Source organism: Embiotoca jacksoni, unplaced genomic scaffold, assembly GCF_022577435.1.
Source record: "Embiotoca jacksoni isolate LCO1_2020_lvr unplaced genomic scaffold, fEmbJac1.0.p SCAF_8, whole genome shotgun sequence".
In the NCBI taxonomy this organism is placed as follows: Eukaryota; Metazoa; Chordata; class Actinopteri; family Embiotocidae; genus Embiotoca; species Embiotoca jacksoni.
This window is the reverse complement of record NW_027185436.1, coordinates 5493165-5520552: the sequence shown is the minus strand read 5'-3', so window position 1 is coordinate 5520552 and position 27388 is coordinate 5493165. Positions and strand designations below refer to the sequence as shown.

The window sequence follows — 27388 nt, the reverse complement described above, 5'->3', positions numbered from 1 at the left end:
CCACATCATAAGACCAAATAGCCTATTTCTATACACACAAAGTCTGTGTCGTAAGTGGATGTCTGGAGTTTACGAGACACCCCTGAATGCAACATTTTACTCACATTTGGCACCCACGCAGAGGAGTGTAGGAGGAGAGCACAAGCACAGCCGCGTTGGCAGGGTGTAGAAAACACCGCCGATTCAGACGAAGACAACAAGATCCTTCTGCACCATGGAGAGCAAACAAACCATCAACTTCGGAGCTGGTCCTGCAAAACTCCCCCAGTCCGTAAGTTGCGATCTCCATTTTGCGTGTCTGACAAATACAAGATAATCGTAAACTGCATCGAAGCGAGATGACACTTAAGAAGAGGTTTTGATTTTCTGTGATAGTTTTTTTTTTTTTTTTTGCAGATGCACACTTCAGATTGATACTTTATGCTGTTTAATAGTTGCTGTTAAGTGTAAAACAACAGTAACACCTCTACTGTGAATATACTGGCCGGGTTTCCCCTCACAGTGGCGGACATCGGTGTTTTAGAGCCTTAGTCAGCAGCTCCAGCAGGATGAAAACTGCGTTGAGTTGCATCAGCCTCATATAATCATGTGGAAACTTGCTCCTTTGTGCTGCGCTGGCAGCAGCAGATAACACCTCTAGATGGCAGAAAAACTGCCTGTTCAGCAAGAAATCACAGATCTCACTTTTCCAGTTTTACACACGTGCTTCTGTGAGGGTAGAAAGTCTACCCCGAGTGGTGGTTTATACTTCCGTGTTGTAGTTTTGTAGATTTCAATAAACCTAATGAGGTCTGAAGAATTCACCGTTTGATGATCAACAAAAAAAACAAACAAACTAAAATATTTTTTTCCTAAAGGTGAATTTTTTTTTGTCACTTTGTGCCCCATTAACTAAATGTCCCTTAGCTCCACAATAGGCCACAGTGGATCTCCTTACTCTAAATTAATCCATTTATTAATTATTGATCAACAATCAATCATTATTTATTCGTGTGTAAGTACTTTTTCAGGCAGAAATACAAACAAATACTGATTTGGGCTTCTAAAATGTGAGAGTTTTCTGTTTTACTTCATCTTATATGATTTGAATGTAGGATAGAAAATATATAAATGAGATAATGTACAATATAAATGTATAATTTTCTCATGTTTTATGGACCAAATGATCAGTTATGAAAATAATCTTCAGATGAATCAATCATGACAGTAATTAATAATTGCTGCTCTACAAATCTGTATAAGGTGAATAAAGAGGAATAATACATTTAAATCTAAACGCCCCTGACAGACCTGATGTATCATCACGTCTTCTCACTGAAAAACACCAAACACATCAGCTCCTCTGGTTTGCTTCTAAGGTTTCATTGACATCTGACTTAGTGTTGCAGTCCAAAAAAAACAAACCCTGTCAAACCATCATAGTTTTTTACAGCGTTGGTGCTTTTTGAAGCGATACTTTATATGCGATGTGTTTCAGGTGCTGCTTCAAGCACAGAAGGAGCTCGTCAACTACAACGGCGTCGGTATCAGCGTTCTCGGTGAGTAGAACCGCAAACGGGTCACATTTAAGTTTGTGCGACACTAAACTGCATTATTCACCATGATGGGTGCGTAGATGTCTTCAGGTGACGTCCCCCAGACGGACTAAGAAAGAGTTCAGAAATGATTACAGAGAGGAAACCTGTTTCAGTGTTGATCTGAAAAGTTGTGAACATTTCTTTTAACTGAACAGAAACAAATATTTGTTGTTTACTGCATATATGACTGTAGCTATATTTCACATTTCGTAGACGGTGTGTGTTTACAATACAAGTTAAAGGCACTCTATTTAGATTCATATTGAGAAGAGTGGTATCTGCTGTCATGGCTGATCGCTGCTCCCTCACGCTCCAGAGTCTATGTTATAGGTGTGTCTGTGCTAAATGTTGCAAATATAATCCAAGATGAGTGAATGTCAATAACCACGAGATTAAATTCTAATATTTTTAATTCTGCTCAAACCAGAGATGAGTCACCGATCATCAGACTTCAGCAAAGTCATCAACAAAACAGAGAGTCTCCTGCGAGAGTTGTTGTAAGTGATGTTTGTTCCTCTTTCTTCAGTCCGACTGTACCACTGCACCATCGTAACACTTCTAAACCTGCGTGTTAATTAGCCAATAAAGGCTTTATAATGTAATCAAGGCCAACTGAACATTTCTGCTGACATGGCATTCCTTGCATCGATCAAGAAAGAGGCCTCAACAATATGTGTCTGAAACAAACGGCAACGGTCACAGTTGGACCATAATCCCAGACTGTTTCAGTAGGATGACATTTACAGTTTTCTTTAAAAGAAAATAAATATGGAAAGTTTTACAGAACCTTAGCTGAAGCAGTATTTTGCCCTGTGAGAGTGTACATTTTGAAATGCATTGTAATTTTTTGTCATTATGTGTCAGTGGGCCTTCACAAAAGGAGTAGGCACAACATTATGTTAATTCAACTGCCGGAGAGACTTGATATTCTCTGCAATTAGGCGGACACAAAATATGAGCATAGATCAGCAATTGGCCAAAAGGGCTGGAAAATATCAGCGTATCAGATATTGTTAAAAAAAAAAATCCAATATTATGAATCTATCGCATTCAGGGTTTTTTTAAACAAAAAGATTCAAATAACCTAAACATATAAAAATACCATAATTAATCAGAAAGAACACAGCAAGCTAAAGGCGAAATTTAAATGTGATTATATTCACATTGTGTTTAGATGTTTTTTTTTTTATGATGGAAAAAAATATTTGTCTCTTCCTCTCGTTTGCATAGTGGCTCTGAAAAGTTTCTTCTGTTTTCTCTCTTATTTGCGAGTGATTCCTTTCTGTTTTACTTTCCGCATCTAATGGACGACTCCCCCGTGTCCTTATCTTGTGACCTACAACCAACTCAGTATTACCAGTATTAAAGCAGATACAAAGGGAATGGGGGTGACTGTCAACTGTTTGTCACACTGTATAAAAGCTGCCCTACGGAGGAGTGACGGAGAGCACTGCTGGGGGGGAGCAATGCTGGACACCTCTCTTTGAGGTTGGCATGTATTTGCTCCTTCTTGCAAGAATAAACGTCCGATGTGTTTGCTTTTGGGCGGCACGGTGGTGCAGTGGTTAGCATTGTCGCCTCACAGCAAAAAAGGTTCGAATCCGGTCCTGGGCCCCCCCGTGCGGAGCCTGCATGCCCCCCCCGTGCCCGCGTGGGCCCCCTCCGGGTGCTCCGGCCTCCCCCCAACCTCCACAAACATGCACCTCCCCAGCTCCCCCTGCCCACATGCCTAAGTGTCCTTGAGCAAGACACTGAACCCTAAGTTGCTCCCGATGGTGTACCATCGGTATGTTGTAAGTCGCTTTGGATAAAAGCATCAGCTAAATGAAATGTAATGTAATGAACCAAGCCTCTGAGTAATTTTTCCAACATTTTACAACCATGAAACACGCGGTTTAGCACTTCAGTTTGTGTAATCAACAACTAACGTGTTGATCTGTGAGCTGCAGGGGTGCTGTGTCGATATTATAACTTTATAGTGATTAACACGGTGTTTGTCTTCACAGAAATATCCCAGACAACTACAAGGTATTGTTCCTGCAGGGCGGAGGGTCTGGGCAGTTCAGCGCTGTTCCGCTCAACCTGATTGGCCTGAAAGAGGACCGGTGTGCCGACTACCTGGTGACCGGCACGTGGTCGGCAAAAGCGGCAAAAGAAGCAGAGAAATACGGGAAAGTCAATGTTGCCCACCCAAAGCTGGATGGTTACACGAGTAAGTGTGTGTGTGTGTGTGTGTGTGGACGGGGAAATGTCTGAGTGCTACTTGTGTGAATACAGAGGCAGAATAATAATGGACTTAGAGCTGTTATAACTAAAAGAAAACAAATACCTGCCACCACCAAGGTTTTGTAACTCAAGTAGTTTCTTTGATGACATGAAGAATTTTTAATTTTTAATTTTCTTTGCTTTAAGGTTCAATTAAATTGTTCTCATCACATTCAAATGTTGTTTCAGCTCTTATGAGCTGGTCGTTGTCATTCAGGACCGTCCCTGTGCAGAACCTGGCTGTGCATCCGGGCTGTTGCGTAATAAACAATAGAGCCGGGCACCAGTGAAAGACTCTGGTATGCGAGCAGTCTTTTCCACATGGTTGTGTCTGATTGGGGTTTTTACTGGGGCTGTTATTTATTCTAATATTCAAAGGAAGTTTGTTTAACTGAACCCTTATGGATGAAAAGATAAATATCTAACACCACATCAGAATCGAAATGTGTTGGTCCTTTTGTTTGCCCTCTGCTTCGTCTTAAAGAACTATCTTTACAGTCTGATATCACCAGAAAAAAACAAAAAAACAGTCAAAAAGCAGTTAACCTGCGACGCCTGTCCTCTACAGACACGGTCAGCTTACATGTCTGTTTTTTGTTTTTTTTTGCCATCTGTGGTCACTCTGGCCAGTGGAAACAAAATCCTTCAAGAAAAAGGTCTTGCAAGTCGTCTTCATTTTCAGTCGTCCCTTTAAGGCATGTTTTTACAAGGTTTGGTTTAGAGGACAGGATTTTAAAAGAAGCAGAGAGTTTGGTTTGAGGCAACCTGGGGGCTCAGAAGTTATTGAGCTTTGTAGTGGGCTTTTGTGTGCAGACTGTTTCAGTCATCAAAGAGTCCATCCGTTATTAACTTAAGAAATATATTTTTAATAGTGATAGTTATATATACCACCTTCCCACCTTGTGCACATAGGGCTTTGAGTTATTTCCCAGTTTATGCATCATTATTTGTCTTTACTGAAATGTTCCAAAACTGCATGTTTTATTAGACCTATTTTATTTGGTTGCTTTATTCTCAGAATTTACAAAGGGAGAAGGCATGCTGGGAAATGCATTTTAGTTTGTCCAATGACCTCTCTCTCTCTCTCTCTCTGTCATTTGTGAAATGTTGTATGTGGCACATTTGGGGTGAGGGGAGGGGCACAAGAAAAATTATTTGTACTTGGTCCAATCATAATTATGTTACACTGTAGGGCAGGAGGTATAAATTCAGGGAGATAATAAAGCCAAATTAACGTGAGACCATATGCACAGTTTTAGCAACATGGCTCAGTGGTACAGGTTTAAATATTTTTAATATTGTTTGAGCAATCAGCATAAAAATGTTGTAAAGGCATTCAAGGTCCCTGGAGGATGAATTCCTCTGCCTTTGTACAATAACTCACCTCTGGCAAAATTCATCACACAACAATAACACCGTTGTCTGTTTTTCTTGTTTGTTTAAATAAAAAAAATATAAAAAAAACTTTACACTATTGTTTAGTTAGTTTTAATGAAATTTAATTATTCTATTTTATTTTATTCTATTTATTGTATATACTGTGCATTTTTATATTTAATATTTTTTACTGTTATTTTATTGCTTTCCTGTATCAGGTTGCTGCTGCTGTAGCAAAAAAAAAAAAAAAGTCCCCTTGTGGATTAATAAAGTAACTATCTATCTATCTGTGGTGATCCCCCAGCATTTCCTCTTGCACTGTTTGATGGATTGATATTTGGTACCAATATCTATGCTGTTAATGTTACCATTGCCGCTGTGAGCATGTTGGTATTAGATTTGTTTTAACTTTGCTGTGCTGTTGCTCCCTCCAGAAACCCCCGACCCCAGCAGCTTGACCCTGAACCCCTCAGCGTCCTACGTGTATTACTGCTGCAACGAGACGGTCCACGGGGTGGAATACAACTTCACACCTGAAACAAACGGGGTGGTCCTTGTCAGCGACATGTCCTCTAACTTCCTGTCGAGACCAGTGGACGTGTCGAAGGTGGGTTGGAAGAAGAATATATAGAATATATATAAAGGTCGTATCGACATTTTGAGAAAATATCTATTATCCTTTTAACTATAAGATAAATTTAATGGGCAACAACATCACCCCTGGAAAAGTCCAAAGACATAGGGAAATACTGATGTTAAAAATAATAACAATGCACGATTAAATACATAGAACAGAAATTACATTACATTAATGTAAAGCTGACGCTTTTATCCAAAGCGACTTACAATAAGTGCATTTCAACCATGAGGGTACAAAACCCAGAACAACAGGAATCAAGTAAATACAATTCCTTCAAGAAAGCCAAACTACAAATTACACAAAGCAAAACAAGAATAGGACAAATGATTTTGTTTGCATGCTAACACGTGTTCTATCAAATACCTGTACGCCTGTTTATATAATGCCTGCATAGCAGCATGCTAAGATCATCAAACAGTAATAAAAAGGTCCTCCTGTGATTCTCCTTGAGCCAAATTCAACCCATCAAGTCAACAGTGTGGTTATGGACATAGCGGTGATCTACCGTGTCTTCTCGCACTGTGTAGTTTGGGCTCATTTTCGCCGGGGCTCAGAAGAACGTGGGTTGTGCCGGGGTAACTGTGGTGATCGTCCGGGAGGACTTGTTGGGTCAAGGTCTGAAGGAGTGTCCCGTCGTCCTGGACTACAAAGTGCAGGCTGACATGAACTCCCTCTACAACACACCGCCGTGTTTCAGGTACAGACTCGCCACTGCTTTTGAGCTTCATTATTTCTTACAGCTGAATAGCTATCAACGTTTTTGCCTGCCAAGTAAAATACACAAGCCAAATGTGCATGTGTGGCAATTAAAAACAAAAACATGCTGAACTTTTGACTGATTTCTGTGTGTCCTACAATTATTTGCTGCATTTTTCACCAGATAACTTTTGAAGGAGCAGTTCAGCATTTTGAAAAGTGCACTTATTTGCATTCTTGCCAAGCAGCTTATTCACTCAGTATAAAGACTGGAAATAGAAGTTCAAATATTGACCGCACCTCTGCAGCTCACAGATTAACACATTAGTTGTTGATTACACAAACTGAAGTGCTAAACCACATGTTGTGGACTTTACTGTCTTGTCTGGTTGGTAATTAAATTCTGTCTCCACTGGTTGCCTGGTGACCTCAGGATGAAGATAAGGTTGCAGTACCTGTACCCTGTCAAACAACATTTCTGGTATAAATCTCTTCAAGAATGCAAATAAGCCTATTTTCCAAACTGTCGAACCAATCCGATATTTCGTATAAGAGAAGCGTAAACAAAGTGCTTACAGTCGTTTTTAACCACTTTGCGTGTGGACTGTTAATCTGTGTCGTCCTTGTGTCGGTCCAGCATCTACATCATGAGTCTGGTTCTGGAGTGGATTAAAAATAACGGCGGCAGCGCTGCCATGGAGACGCTCAACGAGCAGAAGTCTTCCATAATTTATGACATCATCAACGCCTCTAACGGTTTCTATGTGTAAGTATCAAAACTTTGAAACTTCAGTGTGACAACAGGAAATGAATTGAGGCTTCAGTCCACCTCTACAGCATGAAATACTTTACAACATCATGGCTCAATGGTGATCTAATTGTTGTTCTGATGGTTCAACAAAATGAAGTATGAAGTAAGCAGAGAAACAACAAATAAAGACATACCCGAATATGGTATCATAGCAGAATTTAGCACGATAGTCTATATAATCTTCCAGCGATATTGGACCACAAATTTAAAGCTCATGCCGATGATGGATTATTAGTTATACTCCACTCATGAGTTACCCGTCTCTGTCTTTAAGTTGACAAAATGTGAAGCTCTGTCAGCGTTACACCTCAACAGATTTAACTTGCTACTTTGGCATTTGTTTTGAAAACACGCTTTTACCTTCCTGACACCTCCAGCAATTTGTTTTCAAAGTAAGAGCTCTCTTTCATGAAATTAAAAGAAAAAAAAAACCATACAATTTACCTTCATCTAACAAATCACTTGTCTACCTGTTCAGGTGCCCTGTAGATATGGCTTCTCGAAGCCGCATGAATATACCATTTCGTGTGGGGAAGAAGGAGGGAGATGAGGCCTTGGAAAAGAAGTTTCTGGACGCTGCGTCCAAACGTGGGATGATATCACTGAAAGGACACAGGTTAGTTTGCCAAACGCGTACCTCATGTTGTTCCATTAATACCAACTTTATCGCCATATTTCACGGGTACTGGAGAGAAAACAGGGGCCTGAATTGTCTTCACATGTAAAGTTAGTCATGAACAGCATGCATTTATAGTTCATTTTTCTCTATTTGTAGACCTCAAACATGACAGTTTGTCTCCCCCTGCAGGTCAGTTGGAGGAATTCGTGCATCCCTCTACAACGCTTTAACAGTGGAGGACGCTGAGGCCCTCGCTGACTTCATGAAGGAATTCCTCAAAGAGCACCAGTAAAATCGGCACGACTTGAAGTCAAGTGATGTCATACAGAGGCATTGTTTTCCTTTAGTCCAGTTTAAAAACCTGTCTGGTTTACCTCTAGTCGAGATCCATGTTGGATGTGCAAGATGCATCTTTCAGGCACCTGTTTTGTAACATTTCTTCTTTGTTCCTAAAAAGCCTCAACCACTGCTGTTATTGGTTATGTCTTAATTACATATGTGTTTCATAGAATTACTATTTAAAGGAATTTGTTGACTAACCGTACATACTGTACTCTAGGAAATTCTTGGCACTTGTTCAAAAATATATTTACATTCCAGTAAATCTAACTTGGCTATTCTTACCTATTTAAAGTGTCATTTTATTGTCATTTTTTAACCCTTTATGATCAGTAATGTCTGACTTCAGACAACAGAGTAAACAACCGAACTGATTGTGCGTTCAGGCAGCTTGGAGGTGGGAAAGTTCCCATTTCACAGGCCCCAGAAAATGTGCTGTATTTCTGCTGTTAGTCAGAAAACAGAAAAGTGTCAAAGAGCCTCGTCAGCATTAATATAAACCAGCACAGAGAGGAAATGGAGCTCAGTGAGAATATTATTTGAACATTTCTACACGTATTGTTGCACAACCTTTTTTTTTTAACAGGTACCCAGCGAACAGACCAGATAGGCTAGGTTAACTGTCTGGCTATTTTCAAAGCAATTTTCTTTGTTTCACCACAAACGCTGCCACGTCACCTGACGTCAAACCCATTTCTCGCAACATCCACTTCAATATACAGTCTATGCTCGCTATTCAACTACCAACTGGTTAACATCACGCAGGCGACACTGATTGGACATATCTTCGATTAACCGTTTATCATCACAGGCACCGCCGAATGTAACGAATCGGAGATCTTTGAGAGTGTAACTTTGAGCATGTTGTACCGCTAGAAACATCAAACCAAGCTGAACAAAATGATCCCAGGACTGACTTGTGTCACCAGTTGAAACGCTAAATCAATGAAACATCAGGGAGCATAATGGTAAAATAAAAAAAATAAAAAAATGGTGAATGAACACCAGGAAACAAATCTCCAACACTGTAAACAATCCTCTATTTTTTGATGTCCAGTGGTTTAACCACCAGTCTCATCTTGTAGCGTCGGTATACTATTGCATCAGTTCTAATCTCACCCAAACCCAACTATTAGTAATGCCATGTCAGACTTTAAACGTTCAAACAGAGAGCGCAGCGAAAGTATATATATATATATTTTTTGACCTACTGTCAAGTTATTCTTCAATAATAATGTGCAGCTCTGCTTGTGAAACTACTTTAAAGCAGAGCTGGTCTTTTGCCTGTGAGGTTAAGCAGTCACCTCCCACCACTTCACTGCCCGCTGACAGTAGAAGCAGCTCAGTATGTAGGAGTGAGCAGGTCCACAGAGCATCAGCAGGGCGGCACGATGGCTTCATGGTGGGAGAGACCGTCCTCCATCTGGATTTCCACAGGCCAGTTCCCTGCTGCATTCGCCCTGCGGAGGCTGCTCATCAGGACGGTGTATTTGACCCTGACGTTTGACCTCCCTGGAGGAGAATCAAAATGAGCAGGACGTGGCGAAATGAGCATCAGTGATGTAACATGTCCTTGAAGGCAACTAAAAATACAACATTTTAATGTCGGCTTGGTTTACAGTGACTGAAATCTTCTTTGCACGGGGATCACGTGAGCTGTGGTGGGTGTTTGCTGTAGTTTAGAAACTCTTTCCTATCTCCAGTTTATCTCTCTACATCACGTTATCTACGAAAGACAATCATGTGGCTTTTAAAACTTTTTTTTTAAACACACCAGACCAAAAAAAAAAAAAATCAAAGCCCACTTGCACAAAGTTAGAGACAATTCAGATTGTAAAAATAAAAACAAGGTGGATTTGATTTAACATAGAGATATTACAATTGTGGTTGTCACGCTCAAGTTTCTAGAAAAAGGAAGTTGCTAAGTATTACATCATACATCACAGCATTTATCCCTATTTAAAGTGAGACTTCTGTTCTCTCCGTCTGGTGGTACTTTTAACTGTGATTATGCAGAAGATAAGAGGATGAAGATTGTAGAATGAGGTCTCAAAGATGAAGCCTAAATATAGCAGATAGTTATCTGAAAAATATTTAAGCACAATAAATAGTTTTTTTTTAATGTATAGAGCACCTTTAGAAACCCAAGTACTAAAGTGTTTCACACAAGCTATTATTAAATAATAAAAACAAAAATAAACAACAATAAATTAAATGGAGAGCCCTTAAATAAACCAGCCTGAATAGAATTAGTAAAACATATTAATATCAGATAAAATAGATAATAGATGCAACTGAGGTAAAAAAAAAAAAAATCAATTTAAAAGAAAGAAAGAAAAGTCTCAAGTAAAAGTGTATAGGAATATTGATTTATAACCTGTATGATGCACAAAATATATAGAGCCGCAGCCTGGTGTACTTACAGTAGTGAACAAGCTCAAGTGAAACTAAATGTTTTAGCGCTCAGTAACCTCTAGGTGGAAGTGTTCGTCAAAAAAACAGACATGATCAAATGGGAGTCTGTCTCCTTCATAGTGATGTCAGTTGTTGCCAACCTCATTTAATTTGGCTTCAGAAGCATAATATCTGATGAAAACACATTATCAAAGCAAGTAGCCTTCACGTGGTAAATACTAGATAATGAAACATAATAGATAACATGGTAATTAACACACAACACTAATTGATAGAATTATAACAAGTAATTGTTAATTACTCCCTTCAGACACACACACACACACGCACGCACGCACGCACGCACGCAAGCACACACACACACACACACACACACACTGGTGTGGTCTCCTCTGACAAAGTCAATTCACCACCACAGGCAAAACATCTTCAACTGAAGAAATCTTAATGATTGGAAGAAAAAAAAAAAAAAATCAATAAAATAAACAGACAAACATTGTACTTCCTTTCCTATCGATCTTTTCAGCACTGAAAATACATCCATACGAGTCAGAGAAAAACACGTTGTTTAGAGTTATTGTTGTGAGGAGCTGACATTGTCATTGTGATGTAGACTTGTGTAAACAGGTTATTAGTGCACGGTGGGTGTGATGGGTGTTAATAGAGCATGTGATGCACTGTTTTGTCAGTGCTTTTATGTTTCAGGCTTTACAACTCTATCAGTGCGTGAATGGCTGTATGGGTGGAATAATGTGCTGCCGTCCTGGTGACCTCTCAGTGTTTTCAGACTTAAGATGGAAATTATGTTCCAGCCTGTTTGTGTCTAAGCAAGATCCTACAAGGGATATTTTCTGTTTAAATGCAGATGCTAAATATACAGTACTGTGCTAAAGTTTTAAACAATTGGAAACTTATCTATAATGCAAAACTATCAGGAAGGTTGATGCGTCCCAAATTCATTCAAGACACCCTAAATCTGCACAATAGGGTAATTTAATTTTTTCTTTTTTTTTTTTTATTACAATTTAATTTGTATATAAAAACTAATCATGTCATTGCTTGTAAAAGCATCCTAATTTTGGACCTTTATGCCAAAACCTTTAGTGTTGTTCTGTGCCCTTCGAAAGCTACAGATGTGTTCATGAAGTGCAGACAGTCAAGTTGGTGAACATAGAAAAAAAAAAGCAACATGCCATTTTCTTACTTTCATTTTGAAATGTAATGAAACACAAGGTAAAGTTGATCCAGGAGTTATTATTTTATATAACATCCCAGGTGATTCTTTCCAAAAAGTAATTTTGGCTGTTGGCAAATATCAATACCAAAAGCAGGGGAGAAAGTCTGAATGCTGGTGTTGACTCTGGATCTCCAGGGTGGGAGATGTTGGACCTGCTGCCAAGGTTTGTGTGCTGAAAGGTAAAAATGTTCTACCGGAGTGAGGTATTGCTTAATGCCAGATCTGACAGCGTGCATCATCATTTTATCTGCATTTACATCTGCAGCTTTCTGAGGCAGGAGTATTTCAGTAACACCTTTTCCTAGTTACCGATCATCTTTGAAAGCCTGCTGCTCCCATCAGCTGCAGGAATGACGGCATCATGTTCATTTTACTCCAATCATCAATTAACTTTTCCTTGTCAGCTCCTATTAAAGCCACAGGGGAGCATCAGTGCAGATTTCTCCACGACTTTACCTGATTTGCTTTGTGTTCTGCTCCCACTTTTACACACATTGTCTGATCCAATTCACAGAGGAAGACGTGTGAGGCTACTGTAGCTAACGTGAAAATATGGGATCATGTGTTTGGATCAAGTTGTAGAGCAGTTTTGGATATTGAAAGCTATCAGACATATTAGCAGCTCAGTGGCGCGTTGGGGGTAAATGCTAACGTCAGCATGCTACACACTCCCCGTGACATTTCTGACATGCTGATGTCTAGCAGGTATAATGTTCAGTACCAATATTAGCGTTAGAGTATTACATGCTGACCATGACTATGTAGCTCTAAATCATGACTGAGGCGAATGGATATGTTATTTCAGAGGTACTAATTGAATGTTTGAACCAATGATGGTGGGAGATGAAATTAAGGGATCATCAAATTTATGACAACCCATCATGAGGTGAAAATAAATGTGTGTACCAAATTTAATTGAAATCCATTTAATTGCTGTTGACACATTTCACTCAAAGCCATGAACCTCATGGATGCACAGCTGGGAAGAGGAGTAATATAATCTATTCTCCTGAGACAATGACTGTGTACAACGTTTTGTGATAATCCAATAGTTCTGATATTACAGCATGGACGTGGGCTACTGACAAAATGTACATACACAGATGTGGAAAGCATGAACTGGCCCTCAGGCATGGCTAGTAATGTGCTCGTGTAAGAATTTGAAGCAATAACTGAAAGTTTCATGTATATTAGGCTAAAAGCAACCATGCAGGTACTATAGAGAGGTTAACATATGCAAAATACTGTTACTGATTGAGCTTAAAAAGGAAATCTGAACATCTTTACTGTAATGCATGCCTCTGTTGATACATTGGGAAATCCATGGGGTTGACTGGGGACCTCCAGTTCTGGCTGAAACACAATTAGATCCACTGTTGCCTGGAGCAAATGAGAAACAGCAAATGGTGCAAAAGGATTAAAGTGTGATATTTATTTTCAATATCTGTATTTGTACAACATGAGCTACGTTTGGGAAGGAAAAACCGAAGGAATCCAAAAGACGTCCAAAGCTAGAACATAAAAAAACAAAACAAAAAAACAAAAAAAAAAACGGGACAAATCAGGAGAAGTAAAGGTATGGGGAAAAAAAGTACCACCCCTCTGACAATCACAGTTTGAAAATTGCTCATTAGCAGCTTTAATGATGAAGATACAGAGCTTTGACAGTCCATTAAAACATCAAAAAAATCTGCAGATGTGGGCTACAGCAGCCACTGGAGGGCACAGTAATCGATAGCAGTCATGCATTAATTGGAACAAGTCTGTCAACATGTTTGCAAGTGCATGACTGCTGAGCAAACCTTGCTGCTGGTGGCTGTGAGATGAACTGTGCAGTTTGAGTCTATGACAGACAAGAAACAACATCAGAGGCAAAAAAACAAACTTTACAAAAAGGATCATCTTTCAAGAAAAGTCCCAGTTAGATGAGTTTAAGACAGCTGTTAAATGTAACTAATTTCAACAACTCTTCTATGTTTGAGTAAAGGGATAATATACAACGTAATTCAATGTACCATATTTTTAATCTTTCCAATAAGATTTTGCTCTCGTGTCTCCATGGGTTCACAGTGACAAGTTCTTTATACTCTCCTGTCTGCCTGGACGCTATTTGGATTCTGACAAAAATACCTAACCTCTCAATAATTTTCCTAAAAACATTGTCCATGACCCCGCCACAGATCCAGCTCAAAGCAGAAAAAAAAAAGCGAGTGAAAGATAAGAAGAGGCAGAGGGGCTTTGAAATGCGAGTAGAGTTACAGCGGAGACGGGAGGGTTGTGACAGGATTGTGTGGTGATTCTCGTCCTGTCAAGCCCACTAATGTCGAGGTAATGCCACCGGCAGGCTGCAGTAAGACGGTGATAATGAAAAACACCGGGGAAGACAATATCAAATGGCTCCTCTACATCCTACGGTGGAGATTAGTCGACACAAAAGTAGGGTGGCAGAGGCAGAGGAGGCAGAGGCAGGCTTTAGTGCTGCTGATTGAGTCTCATGTCAAGAGCTCCATGCTTGCAGCATGAAAAGTTACTGTGACTGACATTCTTTGTACAGTCAGACACACACACACGGTTTGTATTGCCTCATCTGTTTTCTATAGATACCGTAGTGTACAGTATATGCTGCCTGCATTAAGAGGAACATTGCCAAATTCTGAATGTATCCTTGAAGTTTATCCCTTTTCCCTGGAGCTGCACCGTTTGCTTTACAGAACCTTTTGTACAGTTCCCCCCCCCCAAAAAAACAACTAAAAGGAAACAGTGTTTTTCAGAAGAACTTATACTGCAAACAGTAGATTCGAAGGAAATATCTGCCCTGTTTATCATGACAACTGATACAGATGAATAATCCAGAATTTCTGTTTGTATTTCTGTTTTATTTTTACCTCCCTACTATCCTTCAACCTGTGTAAACTATTTTATGGCAGTGCAAAGAGCTTTAAAGACAACATTAGGGTGTTATTTTGAATGTTTTACTCGCGGTTGCCTATTTACTATGATTTATTTTGCGTTGTGTTGGTGTTCTCTTGGTGAATGTGAATCCAGTACTTCTTCATCTCGATCCATGTTGGTCTCCACAAGGTCTTGAGCTAAATATCCGGCTTTGCTGAACGCCGGCATGTTAACATACGGTGGCTAGATCTGTGCTTTTTGACAGAAAACAGCTGCCTGCTGCTGCTGAAAGCGACACTGATGAGACAGAACAATTAGGTGAAACCAAAACAATGAGCTGTAAGACAATAAAGTGCCCCAAGGGGAACAGCAGACTCTGTTACAATTAAGACATCCTTTCACAGAAGTTGTTTGATTTATTGTTATTATTCAATTTTGATTGGTGCAACTGTGACTTGGTCAGCCCAGCTGTTCCACATCAAATAAACATGTAGTGATGGACAACATCAACAAGAAAGTCAGCAGACCACTATCACACCAAAGCATGTAATACACTCATCAGTACAGCAGAGGATACCATGCCATTGTTGTGTTTTGCTTCACCTTGATGTGAAAAGTTGTAGTCGTTGGATCGAGCAAACTCAGGACTTTCAGCTGGGAGACTGGCGTTTAGGTCCATCATAAAACAAAAGTCACTGTGGATTTCTTTTAGGTAACACATATTGTGACCGTGACGGTGTTGCAGTGGACCAACGGTGTATCGCCTGCTTCAGCGTTTTACCGGGTTGCAGTTCACAGAGGGTCTTCTGTTTTTTTTCAATGCCAGATGCTCTTCTTTAATGTCAATAACAGCACGAAACAAAGATTCATGCCTTATGAAGTGCAAAGTTTACAGTTTACCACCTGAATGCACAGAGAACCGTCGTCATCATTTCTGCGACTGCAATTTAGAAACTGAGGTTTGGATGATGATTGGACTCGTGCCTTCACTCAGTGAACGAACAAAAATATGAGCCACCTTGATCTGTATCAGAACCTGGACAAATTAAACCAGTTTGCTGGCAGGAGGGAGATTTTCGTTTTAGTTATTCAAGTGGCGTGGTAAAGTGAGACGCTTGGTCGGTCCACCACTTTGATGCAGACGACTGTAACAACTCAAATTTTTGAAGACATTTTCATGAATTTATCACAGCGTTCTTTGGTTTCTGATGAACTTTTTTTTTGGGGGGTGAAACGTCTCATGAAGACGAACTGCCTTCCAAAACCTCAGGATGAATTGTAATAACTGATGCAATCCCATTTAATCTAGCTCCAACATCAGGTCTAATTGTCCAGTGTTTTGATTCATGAACAGTTAACAGAAGTAATGACATTAAGGTTAATTTATAAATGCAACTGGAAACTACCAAACATCAACTATTCTGCCATAAATCACTCAGGACCCTAATTTAGATTATGCTATTACTCAATTTAGTCATAAAGGAATCCATTTAAGCCTGTCAGCCTGCTTTTTATAGCAACTCACAGCCGTGTGACTCACTGGGGGATTTCGTCCCATGTATTGTTTATTTTACATAACCATAACCTACTACTTTCTGCATTCATTCATTATCTCTCTAAGCTCTCTCTCACGCTGACTCAGCTACTGTTGATAATTACGCACACATTTTTTTTTCTAAATAAATAAGTAAAAAAAGAGATTAATAAAAAAAAAGAAAAAAAGCCTGCGAATTGTTCAAAAACACTAAGCTATATTTTAATAGTCTAATGCACTTAATATTGAATTTTAAAGTTAAAACCATAGATTGACATGTCTTTATTAAATCTTTTCCAAAGTCTTTGGATTTATGTTATGTGGTTGTATGGTTAGTAAAGTTAATTCTATGATTAAAATACACGTTTTTCAGCAGGAGTACTGCAGGCAGCTCACAACCTAACCCCACTGGGCATGGGCTGGCTATTTTATCTTTATATTTGCATTGGTTGTTTGCCAGGCGAAGGGGCGGGTCCAACAGGTGAAGGGGCGTGTCCAACAGGTGAAGGGGCGTGTCCAACAGGTGAGCCAGAAGAGTGATGCAGGCTAACGAAAGGAGAATCCAATGAAACGAGCCTTTTACTTTGGCTCGGTGCAGAGTTTACCGACTGGTACCGGACACGTTACATCCTACAGAAGGCAAATATATCCCTGTGTTTATTTTGTACTGTTTCATCCAAGATAAAGTTTGTGAAAAAACGTGAATGTTAATTGCGGTTAGCGCATTAGCACGCCAGGGATATCAGCATACCTTTTCAATGTAGTATAAGCCGATGTTACATTGTGTTCTATATGTCTATTGATCGTTGGCTAACTTGAGTTCAACAGACGGCCACGTGAGTTGGCCGTGGAGCTTCTGTGTGAATGACATGACATGAGAGAGCTGTCAGGTATGCTGTTATGCCAGGCAGCACGTGGTCTCTGGGCTTTTCTGGAAGAGTTTCCGTCTCCAGTTTCTGCTCCAGCTTGGAGAGGACTTTGCCGCCAGCCGCCTGTGAATGCACCCACACACCGCGTCACCTCCCTGCCCTGCTGGTGTTTATGACCTCCTCGCTCCTCGCCTACGTTCCCGATCAAAACTCAGGGACGTTGTGAGCAAACAACGCACGCGTACGGAGATCATTTCCTGCCAAAACTTATCAAGCAAACAACAACGTTTTAGCAATGCCCAACGAACACGGTGCGGTTTGCAAATGTGAAACACCCTTAACAAGCGAATGTGTTTTGTTTTGTGGACACGATTAAACAAATACACAACATGTTTCTAAATACTTCATAATGCAGAGAGAAATGCGGCACGTCTCGGGCCGGAGATGTACTTGCTGTTGAAGCATGCCCTTGCATTGGAAGTATTTGTTCATATACTTGACTATGTACTACGCATGTCACAGGAGGACTCCACCGGAGTAACAATGATGCCATTACAACATCCTGATCCGCCCGTTGTAAATAAAACACACGGCATTTAAGGGGGTCACTATTTTGGTGATTCTGGAATAAAGGGGACAAAACGCGTCGTCGGCTCTGAGCCCACTTTTGATTTTTCAGCATTTCCCGCCGGGCACGGACGTAACAGTCTCGGACTAGTTTCCATTTCGTTTTTTGGATCCTTGACCCCGTCACGTCTTCGCACTGCCCTACGCCGCCCTTACCGGTCCTTTGCATGTGGCATCTTGCGTACGCGCTGCGTTAATTGCTGAGGACGTGCACAACCAATGCAGGATATGCGAGGCAGCCGTCATGCGCACGCAAACGCGTAGTTTAAAGCAGGTAAATGTCTGGCCTTAGCTCCCCCCCCCCCAAAAAAAAAAAAAAAAAATCACGTGATATTTTCCATTTCTGCTGTAATTGTGCTGAATATATTATTATGTCCTCCACAACAGCAGGGGGCGCTGTAGGACTATTCTTTTTTTTTTTTTTAAAAAACATGCTTTCTATTTTGGTTGCAAAGTAAGAACGTGTGAATAAGTGTTGGCCCATTAGTTAAGGTTCATCATTGTATTCGGTAAATAAGCTAGAAAAGAAAGTAAATGAGAAATTAATTTAACCAAACAACTCAAAGAAAGCTTAAAGGAACAGTTCCAAGAACATTTTATGTAAACGAGAAATTCACTTAAATGTTTTGTACAATAAGTTCTTACCTTTAAACTTAAAGATAAGATATGATATATTTCATTTATGTTTAATTTGAGTTATTTGACGCGTAAAGAGGAGACAGTTAAAGTCGTCAACACATTATTCTTAGTGGGATATGTATTTTTCTAGGTGGAGGCACCGTTCTTTTGTATAAATAATCTATTAACATGGAGCTTCAAAACAAAGTAAGTCATCTAGTTTCACAGGTTAGCACAGCTAAAACCAGCTCAAACACCCTTTAGACGGTGCACAATTATTTCCGCTGTGATTCCGGTGCTACACGCTGTTTTGCTCAGAGCCGCACAGTTTCTTCCCTGCCTGTGTTATTATTCAGTGAGCTCATAAAACGAAATGTCCTTTATGCAATCGTTCATTTAAAGGCCACTGGTAATGGAAAGGAAAATACATGAAAATGAAAAAAAAAGAAAAAAAAAAGAGATTGCATCAGAAGGACACAGTTTTTCCTCTTGATTTGACTGTTCTATCTTCTTTCCCTTTCTCCTTGCCTTCACCTTCATCCTTCTTTCCCTCATTTAAGTCATTTGCTTTTTCCTCCTTTCTCTTCCTCCCTCTTCTCCTCCAATGTGAGTCTTATTTCTCCTCGCTCTCTTGTCAGTTCCTCATACCCACACCATCTCTCCTCTTCCTCCCAACACCTTCTAATATGTTTCTCTTTCAACTGAATCTCCATCCCTGTCTGTGTGTGCGTGTGTGTCTGTCTGCCTCTCGTAAACTCATTGCTTCATGAGGGGTAATCTTGTTAGCACCGAAATCACCATGTTCCGCTAGCTCCTCTTAATTGCCGTTGTGTTATTAATGAGTGGGGAGCGGGGAAATCACTCTTAATTAGCTTGTCTCATTCGGCAGGCATCTCCAGTGAAGCGGTGGCGACGGCGCTCAGGCACAAACACACTGGGGATAATTAAAGCACTTCACTTGTCGGAGTATTTATCTAAACCAAAGAGCAACAAGCCGTTCCCGCAATTAGCCTTGTCATTCATTAGCAGCAGAGTGCCATTCATTTGAGTGTTACGTTGTCATTTTGCCATTCATTCATTCGGCACCAGTGCGGCACAAGTGTGCTTAACTCATTCATGTGGCAGAGTGGCATGACCTCGATGCACACTGGGTTTTTCACGATTTTGCTGAGTCAACGATTACGTCCACAGACCAGATTGCTGTGATGAATCAGGTGGCAGTAATGCCAGAAATCAGATGATGCATTTACAACCCCTGTTCCCCAAACAGTTGTGACGCTGTGTAAAAATGTAAATAAAAACAAAATCAAATGATTTGCAATTCTCACAAACCCACATTTAATTGCAAATAGACCAAAGACAACATATCAAGTGTTGAAACACAAAAATGTTATTATTTTATGTAAAATAGATGCTTATTTTGAATTTAATGCCGGCAACATGTCTCAAAGAAGTTGGTACAACGGCACGTTTACCACTGTTTTGCATCCCTTCTTCTTTTTACAACACTCTGTAAATGTTTGGGAACTGAGGAGACCAGTTTCTGGAGTTTTTCAATTGAAATGGTGTTTCATTCTTGCCTTATATACGATTTTAGCTGCTCAACAGTTCGGGGTCTCCTTTGTTGTATTTTTATTTCCATGATGCTCCAAATTTTGTAAATTGGTACCAGGTCTGGACTGCAGGAGGACAGTTTAGCACCTGGACTCTTCTACTACAGAGACATGCAGTTGGAATACATACAGAATGCAGTTTGACATTGTTTTGCTGAAATAAACGAGTCCTTCTCTGAAAGAGACGTTGTCTGAATGGCAGCATATGCTGCTCCTAAACCTCTATACACAGTTCAGCATTCATGGTTCCTTCCCAGAAGTGTCAGCGACCCACGTCATGTGCGCTAATAGCATCCCTGTTCCATCACGGATGCTGGCTTTTCAACTGAGTGCTGATAACAAGCTGGGTGGTCCCTCTCCTCTTAACCTGGAGGATGCAGTGTCCATGATTTACAAACAGAATCTCAGATATTGATTTGGCAGACCACTTTGCCTCGGTCCATCTTAAAGAAGCTCGGGACCAGAGAAGGTGTCATTGTTTCTGAATCATGTTTATATCTGGTTTCTTCTTTGCATGGTAAACGTTTTAACCAGCTCTTGTGAATGTAGCGATGAACTCTATTCACAGACAGTGTTTTTTTTTTAGAAGTTTTTCTCAGCCCAGACAATGTTTTTCACGAAAGAATTATGTCTGTTTTAAATGCAGTGCCGCCTGAAGGCCTGAAAATCACAGCCATCCAATAACGATTTTCAGCCTTGTCCCTTCTGTACAGAGATCTCTCCAGATTTTCTGAATCTTTTAACGATATTATGAACCGTAGATGATAAAATCCACAAATTCTTTACGAATTTTACATTGAGGAATGTTAACTTTCAATATTTGCACTATTTTCCTATGCAGTCTTTCACAGTGATGAACCTCTCACCATCTTCGCTGCTTAGAGATTCTGCATCTCTGAAATGCTCTTTTTATACCCAATAATGTTACTGATCTGTTGCCATTTAACCTAATCAGTTGTGAGATGTTCAACCTGGTGTTTTTTTTTTTATCGTTACACAACTTTTCCAGTCTTTTGTTGACCCTGTCCCAACTATTTTGAGACGTGTTGCTGCCATCAAATTTAAAAGAGCATATGTTTTACATTAAACAATAAAATGTCTACGCTTCAACATTTGATATGTTTTCTTTGATCTATTTTCAATTAAATATTGGTTTATGAGATTTGCAAATCATTGCCTTTGGTTTTTATTGACATTTTACAGTGTCCCAACTTTTTCAAAAAGGGGGGTTGTATGTCTTGCATTTATCATGCACACCTTTGTGTCTTGAAAGCGCCTGCTGTGGACATACCGGGCCAAATAATTTGTTCTAATGTCATTGCTGTTTAAATTTAAAAATTGGATCTTTTCTCTGTTGTTCAGCTTTTCTCAGCACTGTGACATTTTTGAAGTCTGCTTAGTGCCAGATGCCTTTAATGATCAGATTACTTAGGAGCTTGTAAATACTGCTGTTGTTGTTGTTGCCAAGTATTTATTGCACAATTTCACTGGTATGTTTAACTGGCACTCTTGCGAATAATGAATTCAATTCGTCGCTTGTAACTGAAGAAGGTTTTAGTGGGTGCACAGCAGGTTAGCTGAACATGCAAACATTTTAAATTTCTCTATAGGCAAGCATAAAATGAAACATTTATGGGCACTTAAGTTACACTTCATTTAACCCTCAACTAATAATTAGTTCTATCAATTTGTCATTTTACTTATCAGTAATAATTACATACAAGAATCATAAGGAAATCACGAGGAAATTACACAACAGAAAAATATATCTTCACATAATATTCTGTTCTGCTTGTTAATATTTGTTTAGAATCACAGTTCATGAATATTTTACATTGGAAATTGTTTTATTTGTTCAGTTCTGTAGCCTACATTAAGCTCTAAACAATATATTATACTGTTTCCACATCCTGATTAATGTTTTTTGTATAAAGCATGCTCGGTCTTCCTACTGAACCTCACTTAGTTTGTTCCAGCTGTCTTAAACCCAACCAGTATTTTGTCTAGACATCATCAAACTAAAGTTACAAGCAAACAGTGTGAAAGCCAAAGCTCACAACTGTCGCTAAACAAAGAAAAATAAATGAGATGTTGAAATGAAATTAACCTTTAATGCCCCCAAAGGCCAAAATAAATGTGTATCTTTGTGATACTGTATGATAGACCCACTCACCATTTCACAAATGTACAGTAGCCCCTTCAAAAATAATCGCTGGATGAAAATAAAATTCACCTCTGTTAATGGAGTGCAGAGCTAAAGTAATCCTTTAATACTTTTTTATGAGCTGGTCAAAACAATCCAACTGGAAAAATTAGCCAAGACGATGTCCAATAATGGTTTGGTGGGTTTATTGTTTTCCAAAAACTCTATTTACAAGTCTTCATCAGAAAACTGGACCTGTTCTTTCAGCCTAGTCAACACTTCAATTTCCACTGATTTGGGTCCTCCCACTGGATCATACCAACAAGATTTGTTTTAAAACAACTATAATGTAGTTTCTGCTCTCCAAAACACATATTAATTCATAATAATACACAAACATATTCAATCCATTTATCCTAACCATTATATTTAGGTCAGTTTTTACAAACACTTCAGAATGCTCACATCTTGGTTCACTAACCCTGATTTATAGACCACCTTTGCTTGGACTTGGATCCTGTATTACCAGACGAGGAAGTACCACAGAACACAAAAACATGCAAAACAACTACAGAAAATGAAGAAAAACACATTAAATCTGTTTCTGCCGCCTTCATGTTTGAGATTCTTATTTGATGATGGAACAAAACAGATGATACAGCTGGAGGAAATTAACAAGTGTCAACATTTAGACAAACTAAGCTTTCTGCAGTTCTGAATTACTATGAAGCAGTTGTGTCGAAAAAGGTTCATAGTCTCTAAGCATTTGATAAAGTCAAAATATCAACATTGTAGGTCAAGGTTGTAGTGCTTTTATTATTTTTATTTGATAGATAAAGTGTCTATTATGAAGAAACTGATCAGATTTAGGCACCTCCTTCGAATGATTGCGACATGTTGAAGTGAGACATCAAAATCTATTCTTTTGACACTTCTGCTTTGAAAAGTCGTTGTGGTGTGGAGCAGCCTGCTTCGAGCATGACATATGTAACTTTGACAAGTGAAGTGTGTGCGCCCTGAGGGAGCTTTAGCATACTATCTGACTACTCCTCCGCCAAGCTACTTTTGTCTGAAGGAGACAGATACATTGTCCTGTGCACTACTTTGCTTCCAAACGTCTGTCCAGTTCATCCCATGGAGATACAGTACATCCGCCATTTCATGATTTTAAGCCTCCTGTCTTGTTCTTTTCTTCTAAGATAGTTCTGATATAGCCTGGAGGTGTTTTTGGGTCATGATCTTGCTGTAACTGGTAATGTAACTGATCACTTTTTTAAATGAAGTAACACAATTACAATTACTGAAATTCAAAGAAGCTTTTTACTTTGGTCTTGCGTGTAAATAGTAGTGGACAGCTGCAATCTACAGGAGACAAATGAAGCCTGTTTTCCCAATTTCCTCCTGCCCAACAGGAGGAGGAGAGTTGGGTTGTGGAGGTGCACAGTGGGCGAAGCCACTTGCACCACGCTGAGGTTAAGAATCTGAGTGGGGGGCCCAGGACCACGTGTATTTTACATCGGCCTGTGTGGGCAACCTGACGTCAAGTCTAACAACCCACAGTGCGTCCCATTGGTGAGGTGCTGTGGGACACATAGTTGCCAGCTGGCCCAGACTAGGCCAACAGCAACCGCCGGTCCCCGCCGCTGCAGCCTTCACCAGGGGAGGTCTGCAGTCACGTGCGGGGGCAGACAATGCAGGCGAGAGACCTGCACAAAAGCCACAGGAGAGCGACAGAGGGTGAAGACTCTGTAATTGAGTGTTTTTTGGTGTGTGAATGTGAGCACCTGTCTTTTGTCTCTGTGTGACCCTGGCATGTTCTTGTATGACGAGAGACCAGTAACAGTGCATTAAGACAAATTTAATTTTCACTTACAGTTTACCGAGATGAGGGAGGGAACTCTTGTGGGGCAATACTAATTGCTGCCTGGGGATCTGTGTTCGTGTGTGCCTGTGTGTCTCCTGGCTGTCTCATTGCCAGTATAAACAGTTTAGTGAATATTTAATGCACGTGTTTATCTGCGTGCGCCTGTCAGTGTGTGATAACAAAATGTCAGCAAAGACAGAGGAGTTAATGAGGCCTTTTTTGCCACGAGGAGTGGATTGAACAAGGTGCACACAGCTCTGTGGGCACTATTTCTGTGTATAATCATGACTGTCAGTAATCTGTGCAGCCATAGTGGAGAGTATTAGAACGAATACTCAAATTCATCATCAGTATGATAAACTATCACTATCCACTCGCCAAAAATAACATTGATGTTGGACGATTGTGCTTTCCCAAACACATGATTTATTAGAGCCCCCCAGAATGGTATCAGCCGAATACTAACATGAATAAAACAATAATCAGGAGTGCTATTTTACATCTTGGTGTGTGACGGAGCATAAGAGGGAGTAATAATCCTGATGACAACAAATAAATGTGTTATCGCCGCAAAGGAGACTTTGCAGCCTTGTGAATTAAATACTTGCTGTAACTATATGTTCACTTTTGAAATGCATAAAACAAGATCATGGGAAACTAGTAAACAAAACTTTGAAAACTTCAACTGCAGTGGACAGTTATTGTTCCAATCCAAAATCAACTGAGCCAGTTGATGGAGAAAACACTGAAGGAAGGAGAATTTATGATTATTTATTTCCATATCTTTCATTCGCTGACTCTGAAAAATCAAGTAAAATGAAGTATAATAACATTTGGGAAGATTCATTATTTTACATGTCCTCAGCTATTGATTACTTGCATACTGATTGTTTCTGTAAAGCTCCCTCACATCTTTTTAAGATAAGAAAGAAGACTTAAAATAAGATTCAAATAACTGAATAATTTAGACCCTGTTTGCGTCAATAAACACGTGTGTCCCTGCACACTGACCCTCGGCTTTAGTTCCTGTTGTCGGTTTGTAGATTTGGGGTAGAAACCTAACATGAGCTTGATCTTACTTTCGCTTAATTGTTTGCTGTATAGTTACAACCTGTTATGATTTGTAGTAATTCATTGACAAACTTGCAGTTCTATTTTTAACACACAAAATATGGAAATATATGTAAATTATATTAACGTTAACATATCAGCCTTTTTAACGTTATTGTTCTACATCCATAAAAAAAATCAATTAAAATGCTTTTTTTTTATTAGAGCTTGAGTTTGCATGTTTTCACAAATTCATGATGCCAGGGTCGCATTTTAGTTGTGAGCTGATACAATTCGTTCACTTCTTGTAAGAACAATGTAACACAATGTCTTGTGTTTGCATTTCTTACTAAAGCGAAGTAAGAAGTATACTGTCAGGGGTAAAACTTTTTGTTCCGTATAATCTCATCTGATGTAGGGCTGCAGTGTTTCCTCTGTCTCTGCACGCTCATGTCCTCAGCAGGCAGACTCATAAATTGGGCAGCTAAGCCTTTCATAAAGTTTAATAAAGCGCTGTTTGGTGGCTCAGGGGAGATGGTATTAGTGACGAGAGCCACTGCTGCCATTCCAGCAAATCACATCATCATAATGAGGCTGTACTATGGGAGTAAGACACCTCCCTTACCACCCACACATCTACCCGGCTCCCATCCACCCCCTTTGTTTTCTTTATCATTCCTCTGACACAATACGATGTCTTCACTTCACAGCATTTTCCAATGGGAATTTGGGGATAGCGTTGTTTAAACGTCGCAGCCAGCTTGGACAGGCTAGGGTTATTTCTCATTTTAGTAAAGATCACAGACGCTGTAAATGCTCCGGCGGCATGCCGTGAATGCCAGCACCGGCATGATTGGCAGCTTGACGACAGCGGCAGCATTTGCATGGCATTTAGCTGGGCGGGCGATGACCACCCCCTAACACCAAGGTGGGTAAATAAGATGACTTCTCTGTTCACACAATGTACACACGTACAAACACACACACGCTTATGCACTCGCGCATGCAATCTCACTCCTCAACAACCCCCAACTACCTTGGCCTGCCAAACCTGGAGCAACTCATAATTGTGTGGCATTTACTGTAGGCAGAGGAAAGGGACATGACGCCGTGTGGGCGAGTGGACCACTGGAGCGGCAGAGGCGCCCAGTTCTACATTTGAGGCTGTTGAGAATGATTAGGTACAGTTGCAATTTTCCTGAGCTCAAAAAAGTGGAGTATAAATGTTAATTGAAACATACATACAGCTGGTATGTTTTGAGATTATTACAGTTCTATTTTATTTTGGAAAACTGAAACAAGGTATTTCAGTGAAGCCACAAAATAAGATGCATCTTTGTAATGTGGATGTATATAAAAAAAAAGGAAAATTGTGGTAACTTAATAAAGTACTAACATTGTGTATGAATCAGGTTGTTTTTTTTTACTTGTTCTGTTGGCCCCAGAAATTGAAAAAAATAAATAGATGGGAGCAGATTTGATTACTCGTTCATCTGTCACATACTCTGTTTATTGCCTATAGAACATTTCCATTGTGGAATATCAGACCTCTGGATGACTGTTATACTCTCTTATAATCTTATATTGTTGTTGGATAATTCTCAATTACTCACCTTAAAAATAAAAAAAATGGTTCCTCGACCCCATTAGATGTGACAGTTATTGATTTATTTCAATAAAACACCTATGAACACTGCTAAAATAATTGCCGTCTCTCTGGTGGAATCAGTCAAATCTATTTGGGCTTTTAACCTTCTTTGTATTATCAGGCTCCGATAACAAGCTCGTCGATCCAATGACACGAGTGCTGTTTAGACAGTTGCTTTCCCTGGACAGGATGAGCAAAGCAGACAAACAGCTGGTTGCATAAGCACAAAGCAGGCTGGGTGCAGATGCATAGAGCCTCTTTTATTTTGTGGTGGAAAAAGTATGGAGGGGAAAAAGCTTTCTGGTCAACAAAGCAGGTACCAGAGGAAGATATGCTATGATGAAAAATAACCTTAAACCCTGCTGTAAAGAATTGGAAAATATGACTCTACAAATGCCAGGCATTCTTAGTGGTAAATAAAAATCATGATTATCATACAAACCAGAGATAAATCTTTGCTCATGTACGAGGTTTTACACATTAGGTCGTATGTAGTAGTTTCTTATCAAATGTCTGCATGAATTATTGAATTACAATACAAGATCCTTTGAAGG

General features: G+C 39.7%; 1 protein-coding gene across 1 annotated transcript; it reads left to right on the top strand.

Moving 5' to 3' along the window:
* The first annotated feature begins 115 nt into the window (after positions 1-115).
* Positions 116-8612, top strand: psat1 (phosphoserine aminotransferase 1). The gene is made up of 9 exons (XM_069138470.1): positions 116-271; positions 1478-1538; positions 2005-2074; positions 3584-3789; positions 5654-5826; positions 6387-6556; positions 7193-7321; positions 7845-7982; positions 8175-8612. Exons 1-9 carry the CDS (start codon positions 215-217, stop codon positions 8275-8277), a joined length of 1107 nt encoding a protein of 368 aa, XP_068994571.1. The 5' UTR covers positions 116-214; the 3' UTR covers positions 8278-8612.
* The last annotated feature ends 18776 nt before the right edge of the window (positions 8613-27388 follow it).

What these genes read in the sequence shown, in the direction of transcription:
- psat1 (XM_069138470.1), top strand. Translation starts at nt 215, where the DNA reads ATGGAGAGCAAACAAACCATCAACTTCGGAGCTGGTCCTGCAAAACTC. An exon ending in AGTCTCCTGCGAGAGTTGTT is followed by an intron (nt 2,075 to 3,583) that starts GTAAGTGATGTT and finishes TTGTCTTCACAG; the next exon opens with AAATATCCCAGACAACTACA. An exon ending in ATATCACTGAAAGGACACAG is followed by an intron (nt 7,983 to 8,174) that starts GTTAGTTTGCCA and finishes CTCCCCCTGCAG; the next exon opens with GTCAGTTGGAGGAATTCGTG.